Source organism: Nicotiana attenuata, unplaced genomic scaffold (assembly GCF_001879085.1).
Source record: "Nicotiana attenuata strain UT unplaced genomic scaffold, NIATTr2, whole genome shotgun sequence".
NCBI lineage: Eukaryota > Viridiplantae > Streptophyta > Magnoliopsida > Solanales > Solanaceae > Nicotiana > Nicotiana attenuata.
Genome location: NW_017672869.1, coordinates 140,950 through 151,480, shown reverse-complemented (window position 1 = coordinate 151,480; position 10,531 = coordinate 140,950). Strand labels below are relative to the sequence as shown.

The following is a 10,531-nucleotide window of genomic DNA, read 5'->3' as shown; positions in this document are numbered from 1 at the left end:
TATGCCGACTAAAGAGATACAAATATCAGCTCCTGCGCCACATTGCTGCAAAGATGATACTGGTTTTCGGGATAAAAATGATTTTGAAAGGACATTCAGACTACTTGCATTGCATTGTTGAAAGAAAATCTCACAATCAGGTTATAACTCGTTCAGAGGATTGGATAGCACACATATGGGATTGCAGAACTGGTAAATGTATCCAAATAATATATCCACATAAGGACATGAAGTCGAGGTAGTTTTTTTCATATGTCAGTTGCATTTACTCTTGATGCAAGTGACAGTTACATGGCTTGTGGAAGTGTAGAACTTGAAAAATAGATGTTTGCTAAAAGGGACGATGCTTCAAAACAACAAAATCAAACGAAATAAAGCAACTTCAGCAGTTTAAATATGATGTCAACTGAAATCTCCACATTAACTAAAATTGAAAAGTTTAACAGGAGAAGAAAGGTCCAATGATTCAAATATACTGTTCATCATTAATAAGACTACTAATAATATAGTAAATTAACTAATAAAACAGTTCTTAATTTATCCAACTGTAACATTCCCAAACAACTTATGTTGTTTTCTTCTTCTTAAATACTCTTTTCATTTTATTTCCTGACAATTGTGCATTCGGATCTTCTTCAACCATTGTTGCCGCATTAGTTATATCTATCTTCGCAGGTGTATGTGCAACATCGATTAAGTCGTTATCTTCAGTGGAATCCTGCATATATAAAATACAAAATTAGTGTAAAACAGTAAAGAACATATAGTTACTAAAGATTTATTAATTTATGCCCTACAAATAATTTAATCAACAGAATGAATAATGTAAAAAATATTAATACTGTGTTCATACATTCCTATGGAAAAAACAAAGTGAATATCTACAACTTTTAAAGTTATTAGAAAACTACTCCAAATCTGAAAATTTATTAAGAAAGAAATCATTCAAGATATGTAAGTAGCTTTATTGTTAAAGGACAATTTAGTTATGTATTTACCTCGCATTCCTTCTCTCCATCCAACACTTGATTATTATTGAAGTCAGGTTCCTATCAAAAATTAATAAATAAAGGAGTTTGAAATAATGATTTAAATTGTGAAATCTAAAGGAAAATTGCAATTTAAATATGTTATGAAGTTTATGAACAAATATGACATACAGTTAAGTCATCCGGAGGTTGATCAAGACTGTATTTGTTAATCAGTTGCTCCTCATCCGTAAGTTTAACAACACTATAAACTTCCTTTTGCAGATGAATGTTCTCTCTCTTGACAATAACCTTAAACATGAATTTTCTTTGGAGAATATTGTTCAGCTCTACTGGATAGGGATACTTATCAACAGCGACAGTATTCTATAATAAAATTTTGAGTTAGAATTTTCCAAATAAAAAATATTAATTTAATTAGTTGATATACCTCAAGAAACCCTTCCTTCAATTCTTTTGCGGATTTGCCTATGAGAAACATGGTTTCACGGTCCCACAGCAATAGGGAAACAGATCCAGTAGTATCCATTACCCTAACCTGAAGCTTGTACCTAAAGGCACACTTCATTTGAGATATAATTGTAAGTTTTTGATGGATTAAGGAAATAGAGCTGTTGCGTTTACCTAATAACTGTTGAGTAATCTTCATGTTTACATTTGGTGTTTGGGCATTGATAAATGTTTCCTACTTTATCCACCTTTTTTTGACACTTCTTGCAGCTGACATACGACCATCCTTTTCCAAGTTCTAAATTTTCTATACTTGCGACAATCCAACATGGACCTTCCTGTTGAATAAATCGATGAGACAATTGTTGAATATATTGATAAGACAAATGTAATGAAAAGACATAGAGAATATGGTCTATCAGAATATCAAAGAAAAAACATAAATGTAATTTAAGAATTTTTCATCTTCCAAATGAGCAAACACTAAGAGAGAAGATAAATATAATGTAAGAACTAACATATTGTAAAACCTCAATAACTTTTTAAAACCATAAAATAAGAGAAATAAAGATGTGCATTTTGCCAATTTTAACATGAAACACGAGTTAAATTAATACTACAGAAGTTAGTTCACTCACTTGCATGGACTCCACTAATTGGCCAATTGTTTTAACTTGAACAATGCCCTTCTCCAACTCATCCGAGACAGAGTAACTTTGTTGAGAGATGGTTTGAGTCAGCCTCTCGGAGTTATTATCTCGAACAGTAAGTAATCTGTATTTATAAATGAGTACAACAGTTAGATGTATAGTTGAAAAATTGGTGTTCAGTATAGAAGCAGTAAAATTTTATATATGTAAATAAATATATATATATATATATATTTTGAACCGTGTTTTAAATTCGTCAGATTGAGGGAAATTTGGATTAATCCACAGCTTTGCGCACAGAATATGAATCTACAAAACAACGTTCGTGTAAGATGTAATGATTAACTTTCGCAAATTAATGTAAAATAGAGTAATTGTATTTTACCTTGAAATTTATGAGCTTTTATGAGCTGCATAACAACGATAATAGGCTGGTTGTTAGAACTTAGCAGATGAGGTACAATTTCATCAACAAACTCGCCCCAAAATGTTGCAGACAACTTCTTCCTCCTGTAAAATAGAAATAAGAATATAATTTTAGCATATGTAATTATCAAATCAATCCTTAATTAGTAGATGAATGTTTATTCTTACTCGTCATCTTCTAGTTCAATATCCATAAACTTCCTAGAATTTCCACCTTGGGTTTGCGTGTGGACCTCACTGAAATTGACAATTTCTCCGATGACATCTAAAGAAAACGAAATTGTTAAAATAAATAGTAGAAAAGTTCATAATTAGAAATGTAGCTTAAAAGTAATATTTACCAAATAATTCAGTCTCGTTCACGTCAACCTTATTTATCAATTGATCATATGGTCGCAAATCAAAGATATTCATTGGGAAAAGTGGATCAGTTGTTTCAGTCACTGTTGTCCGTTGAGTAAACGTCAGCCTCAACATATGTTTCGTGCTGTTGAACTTCTCCTTATTATGACAAACGATAAAGTTCGCCATATGATATAATCCAAGCTCAGTAATTTGTGTTTTGAAAAGATGCAAAACTGACTTGCCAATAGAAGCACTTATCCGATCGCCCTACAAAAAAATAACATTAGATAACAGAGAGTACAAAAATATATTATTAATAGTAATTTAGATTAACTCTAGTTTTAAATAGTAGAATTGAACAAACTAATAAGTGACAGTAAATCTGGAAAAATTCCAGATTTGGAGCAGAGTTCACGACCAAATCTAATAACATGTAGGACTGCACAGAGTATACTGCACTTTGCAACTTGTAATGATAGCAGTTGGTTGTATGATAAAATCATAGAACAATTTCGAGGAGCAAAACAAATGTATCTATAATCATATAACAATTCCGAAAAATAAATCGAATTAGCAAGGTAAAAACATATTTAAAATACCTTTTCATCTTAATTGGAATATTCAGATCATATGCAATTCAGAAGGGAGGATCATTTGAAGGAGATGGATTTTCCTCCCATTGCTTTCGAAAAATACTTTGCTGCAGAGTGCAGCCTAACTCATGTATACTACAGTTTGTTAAACAATTTGAAGTAGCAATTACTAATGTAGCCTATTTATGTTTACAGCATATAAAGATCGAGAAGAAGTACATAGCAATTTACAGGCAAATGTGAAGAAACTCGTCAGAGTAAATTTTAGGCTGAGCACAAACGGGCATAGCTAATCGATCAACAACGGCGGAGATGCATCAAAAACAAATAATCATATAACATATGTAAAATACCTTTCATCTTGTAAAACCAATCCAATCGACAATATAGTGCCTGGATTGAAACGATCCGGTACTTCCCACAAACGAACAACACGAACTTTCAACTTCCATTGCATCTTCGAAATTGTTATATCATTGATGAAATCAATGTGAGTAGCCATCTTTTGCATAAGCGATAATTTTTGTTGAAATCTTGATAGAAGAAGGAACTTTAGAATCGAAGAACGTATAGTTGAGGAAGAAATATAAACTCCTCTACGCTTGAGCAGTTGATAGACAGTATACGAAACGTGGGCTAAGCAGTTGAATCCATCGTGCTTTTGCAGAGAATATTTAGGTTAAGTTGAAGGTAAAAAGTAATTACCTAATATTGTGGAGTAAAAGGTTTTAACTAATAAATTGTTTTAATAATTTTAAAAAATTAAAAAGCAAAGATAATTGAAATAAATTTGAAAACTTTAAAATTGAACAGAAGTTGGAACGGTTTGGACTCATGAATGGTTTGAAATTTACTTCCTAAAAATTAGGAGGTTTTAACTAATAAATTGTTTTAATAATTTTTAAAAATTAAAAATTGAGATAATTGAGAGGAGTTAGAACGGTTTTGACCTAAAAGATTTTGAAATCCACTCCTATTTGTGAGGTAGGCGGCGGTTTTTTTACAAATACAATGTTTTTTCGAAATTCAATGATTTAATAAATGAAAAGAATTTAAAAATTTTAAAATTGGTCAGAAGTTGGAACGGTTTGGACTGATGAATTGTTTGAATTTTACTTCCTACAAATTAGGACCAATGTCTTAATATGCCATGTGTAATTTTATTGTGCTGCCATTTGGCTTCATGAGAGGCCTTTTTCTTTAGCTTTTAATTATAGATAGATAACCCGACACAAATGGTTTGGTTTGATGATTGTAAAATTCGAACCAACCCGACCTATGTACGCCCCTAGTTTTGTGGCTAGAAATTCATATTTTCTAGGGTAAATAGGACAAGCAACTTCACATTAGTCAAACCACTATCCAAAACCAAAATCCACTCTATACTTGAGATGAGTAAAAGGAGTCTATCATGAAAACCACAAACCCACATGATTTGTTTTGGGATATTGAAAGATCACAAAAAAACTCCTCTCAAAAGAAGATCTCTTTATGCCCCCATATCTCCTTCTCCCTCCACCCACTTCAACAAATAGCAAAAATTAAAACCCCATTTCCTTTTCACTCTTAATTAAACCTAATGTGCTAGGGACCAAATGAAACCTTCTCCATCCTCTAATACCCTGTCTATTCTAAAACACTATTCTCTTCTCACATTCTCCTTGGCTCTATCTTGAACAAGGACCCTACATTAACTAGCCTCTTCACCTACTCTCTAAAACCAGGAGAATTCAACCAAATGTTGACAGGTGTCAAATTCTGATCCTGACACGTGTCTGAGCTTCAAGCAAATGTTGGCCCCCACTTGTGCTGACTTGGCAATTCCAATCATGAACAAACATGGGGGTCATCCAAGACCCTAAGCTTTCATACATACACAGCCAAACTCCTATTATTGAACTCATCAAATTAAGGGCTATGGGGGAATGGAATTGAATGGCAACGGGCCCTGAATGATGGATCCAAAAACCAAAGTACAAATATGAGGTGCAATTATTCATGCCATAGAATTCAACTCCCCCAAACAAGTATTTTAAATTTTTAAAAAAATAAGCAAAAGAGGAAAAAGAAAAAGTATCCACAAAAAGTGAAGGAAAAAAAAAAAAAAAGAAAGTAAGCCCCAAAAGCATATAATAAACTCTATCATTTCTAGTAACAAAAACTATACCAAGTTGATTGATATTGATACCAATATCTTATATCCCTTCCCCTCTTCACTTCTTCTTTTGCTACTTTCATTGGCATAAACAAAAGAAAAGAGAATACTTCTCTTTCTCTTTTCTTTTTACTCATCTCTCCCTCTATATATCTCCCCCTTCTTCTCTTCTTTCTTTCTTCTTCTTCTTCTTTTGGAAAACCCAAAGTGAGAGAGCAAGAGCAATGAAAAACGCAATAAGATGCTGCATATCTTGCATACTACCGTGTGGGGCACTTGATGTGATTAGAATAGTTCATGCTAATGGCAAAGTTGAAGAGATAAGTGAAACTCATGTAAAAGCAGCTGAGATTATGAAGCTTTACCCTAAACATGTACTAAAGAAGCCATCAACATCTTATTCCTCAGAAGGAGTAATTTGTCCCAAGATCGTTGTACTTCCTCCTGATGCTGAACTTCAACGTGGCAAGATTTATTTTCTTATGCCAATCCCAGCTTCTTCAACTGACAAAACTCGTTCAAGATCATCAACTACAACAAAGAACAAGAAGACAAGACCTTCATTACCACAAGCTCATGATCATGGGAATATTGGCGGAAATAATGGTAGTAATATGAATGGTAATAGTAATGGTAGTAATAGCAATAATTTGATGGTTTCTAATGATCAATATTTGAGTGAAATTTTGTCGGAGAAAGTCTCAACACAAAGAGATAGAAGAAGAGGAAGAGTTGGTGTATGGAGACCTCACTTAGAGAGCATTTCTGAGAGTTCAAGTGATCAACCTTAAATTAATTGCAAGGTTATTACTACTACTATTTTTCCTTGATATTTATTTTCAGGAATTTTCTTCACTACGGTTTCTCAAGGAAAGTTGGAACCTTTTTTTTTTTTTTTTTTTTTTTTTTGTAAATAAGCATAGAAGAAAGAAAACAATAATATCCCCCCAAAAATTTGTATTATTGTTTGAATTTCGTATTAAATCATTTACTACCTGTTATATTAGAAAATCTACGGTGATCAGAGCAAACTAGATTTGTCCTAAGGTGTAATTTGTGCCGCAATGTTAATGCTTATGGCTTTATTTGGAATTTCGTTTCTTTTAAGAACACATTAACATCAGCTCTATCGTTCTGCTTGTTTACTGGTTTTGGTTCCCCTCATGTGTCGGCATTGACGCAAATTAAGCTCATGTTAAATGTCCGAGTCAATTTCTTCTAAAAAATTATGATACGGTTGGCATTACTAATTTTTTTTATATTTTTATTTGCAGAGTAATTTATATTATAATTTTTATCAGAAAAAAAAACTTAATTATACTAATTTATGCAATTAAGAAAGAAGATTTCTAATATGCATTTTTAAATTAAGAATATCGCCCACCTTAATTATACAAAAGGCACAAGCCGCTTCGTGACTAAATTATTCACCATCCAATTAAATATTTATTTAAATTACAACATAGTAGGCCATGTTATGAAATTTAATTTTGAGGATCAGCGCATCATTAGATCTAATTAAAGTAGTTAAAAGAAAGAAAATCATGACTCATGTGGGACTAAATATTGATTTGCAATTTGAAACTAAAAGAGAAAGGGATTCTTTTTTGGATCATTGCTTGAGACGAAGATTTGCATATGGTCCAAAAGCCTATTAACAACTAGATTATGAGCTAGACTATCATGAACTTTTCCCTCTAAAAAATATACTTTCTATTCTTTATACGAATGTTTGACAATAAACTATATATATTAAGATAATCAGAGGGTACTTTAAGTTAAGTTTGACGAAACAATTGTTCCCACCTCTGTTTTAAAAGGCAGAATTGGGACTCGCCCGGGGTTCGCCCTGGGGCGGAGCACTCGTAAAACGCCCCTGGGCTTATGTGTGGGGCTTAGTTCCATGAGACTTACGCCTCGACTATTGGGGCTTATGCCCCGAACACGCCCAACGCCCAGCGTACTGGGCTCGCCTAATAGAACTTTATGCAATTGTATGTAACTAACCTTGTAAATCCTATCCTCANATTAACCTTGTAAATCTTTAATTTTCTTAATAAATCGTTGACTACTCAAAATTACTTTTTTCCTAAGTATAAATTATTAAGTTGAGAGTATTGTCATAATTAAAATAAAAATTGTTGCACGTTATCTACTAAGACTGCTATGATAGTTAATTTTAAATAAATCTTTCATTTAAAAAGTATTTATTTATTAACTTTTGTTATGTCTTTACTATATAATGGAGTAGTTCATAATTTTTTTATAATTATTTTTCTTTTCGCGTTTACGAGATACAATATTTATTAATTTAATATCTCAATATTAGCTAGTAACTATTTACAAATAATTAGTTATCATGGTATTGTATGGTGAATTATGTGTCACTTTATGAACTTGTTGAAACTTAAAAATGAATGATGCTTGAGAATCACATTTAAATTGTGAATTATATTTTTATATAAATTCTCTTTCAAATAGAAAGCATATTAAATAAAAGGAGTGTTTTAATAAAAATATCAAATTATAATATCGAAATTCTTTCAAAATTCATTACTCCTTAAGAGATACATATAAGATTCGTATCGAATAAATTACTTTTGATGCTTGAGTTGTAACGACATTGCAACTATTTGCACATTATGATATATGTCATACTTTTCGTATTATTGATAGTTGAATTATAATTTATTAATATTTTAAATATATTATTTGTTATAATTTATGATTTTAATGTAATTTTTATAATTAATTTTCATTTTACGCTATCCTAAAATTCTTGAAATTAGTAAAATTTAAAGATCTGTGGGACTTACGCCCCATTTCTCAGGGCTTACGCCTCGCCTCGTCAGAAGTAAAACGTCTCGCCTCACGCCCCCGCCTTTTAAAACATTGGTTCCCACACTGCTTTTGCCCAAGCATAGAATGATAGAATAATGCACTTTTAGAATTGCATTATGCCTAAGTGGAAAACTAAGTGATGAGACTATAATTAAATCTTTTATGCCAATAGCTGGCATCCTTAAAAAGCTTCCTTACCAATGCTTAGACCCTTTCATTTCCTGCAGGGTCAGATTCATTCATTCTTATTATATATATTGACGTAATGATTATTTGCAGTATCACTGAATTTAGCTTGTATAGCATATTAGTTATCATTTTAATAGGTCAATAATTAGCGTTTGATAATAAAATGGACGTTAAATCTAACTTAACTTCAAAAACTAGCTCATGAGGTAACGATCATCTAAGATCATACAAGTTTACACCCATCAGTTAGTTTCCACCTGATGTGAAACTCAACGGTGTTATCATAAAATTTACATGAATTTAACTTATACAGTCAGACATCTCTATAACAGCCTCGTTTGTTCTGAATATTTTTGGATTTATAGCCAAGTGCTGTTATAGAGAACATATATTATAACATAACATAAAAATTGGTTCCGAAAAAGCTTGGCTTTAATAGTGAAGTGTTGTTATATAGGGATATTGTTATAGAGATGTCTGACTGTAAGTGATTAATTGTATAAATGCTTTCTATATCACAATTTAATTGAACTCTTTATTCACTTAATTATTGTTCTTTGGGGGTGGTTATGAAAATGGTTGGTGATCCCCATATATTCGGATTCATTTCAGTTTCTGAAACTCTCTTCCACTAAATTGGGGGCCAGCAAAAAGCTGGCATGATAATTATTTGGAATTTAATCCATTGGATTCATTGATTAGATATCTTGTGAGGGAAGAAAGAATATCAGAATACCGAATTTTGTCAATTCCCATCCAGTTTTCAGGTTTTCCTATTTTAAAGGTTTGGAACCCGCCAACAAAAAATTCAAGAGTGTTGGTTTCATATCTGGATAAAATAAAAAAGTTACATAACTTAAATGATCCGTGAAAATAGTAGATAAGTGTAGATAATTCTTATTATTGACACCGACTACGTTAATATTGAATGGTGATTAGTTGATATATAATGAGCAAGGGGTAAATGACAATAACTACGTGTATCGTGATTCAAACTATAAGTTCGTTCATTGTGTGATCTTTCTCGAACAATGAAAATTGTTACTATCATTTTTTAATTTTTCTTATCAATTTTTTTATTTTATGAAGTGGCTCGAGTTCAACAAGAAATACATTCATTTTATGTAGCTATGTGAAGAGACCTTTTGATCTAAAACTCGTAAATTTTCCATGTTCATAGTTTATGAGAATCCCTCCGGCAAAAAGAAGGATATCTATGTAATGCTCTCCAATTGGATATGGTCAACTCGTCAAAGTAGAATATGAAGAAATATATGACGAAATCTCTTGAAAAAGCCATATTTTTTTTTGTTGGAAAATAGTATTATAACAATGAAAATCTTAATTACATATATCACTAAAGGTTGTGGTGGGTGGTAAGTACCCCTCAATCTTTAATCAGAGGTTTCCCGTTGAATCCCTAGAAATAGAGGCGTCTTTGGTAGCTAGGGAAAACTTTACCTCATATTGAGATTTTAATGCGTACAGTATGGATTAGTTTAGCTCCCAAGACAAGTATCGAACGCCCAGTGAAAAAGCAAAAAGTAGAAGAAAATCACAATATATAAATCATATATAGTTCCACTACGACAAGTATCATGGGTCAAAGTATCAACTTCCACATTCTTCTCTTCTTTTTTTCGGCTCTAAAGTCTTATGTCTTATCTAATTTTCTCCTTTTCTATACTTCATATAGAGAAAAGTACAAAATGAATAAGAACAAGGGGCAACAAGATAATTTAATAATAGGAAATTAAATCAGAGCCTCTACCTGCTGCATATGTGGAGGAAGTCGGTACTCTGTCTCTATACCTTTTGCTAATGGTGGTTTTGTAATGGATTTATTTTCGAACATATATGTGGTCTTTTCTGGTCCATTTGATATTTAATAAA

The 10,531-nt window shown here is 31.9% G+C and overlaps 1 protein-coding gene across 1 annotated transcript; it reads left to right on the top strand.

Annotated features, from left to right (window-relative positions):
• The first annotated feature begins 5,614 nt into the window (after window positions 1–5,614).
• Window positions 5,615–6,607, top strand: LOC109214770. Its single transcript, XM_019378718.1, has one exon. The coding sequence runs from the start codon at window positions 5,833–5,835 to the stop codon at window positions 6,397–6,399; it is 567 nt and encodes a 188-aa protein (XP_019234263.1). The 5' UTR covers window positions 5,615–5,832; the 3' UTR covers window positions 6,400–6,607.
• Window positions 6,608–10,531: the final 3,924 nt, after the last annotated feature.

Excerpts from the sequence above, each read along its gene's own strand:
- LOC109214770 (XM_019378718.1), top strand. The coding sequence starts at position 5,833 with ATGAAAAACGCAATAAGATGCTGCATATCTTGCATACTACCGTGTGGG.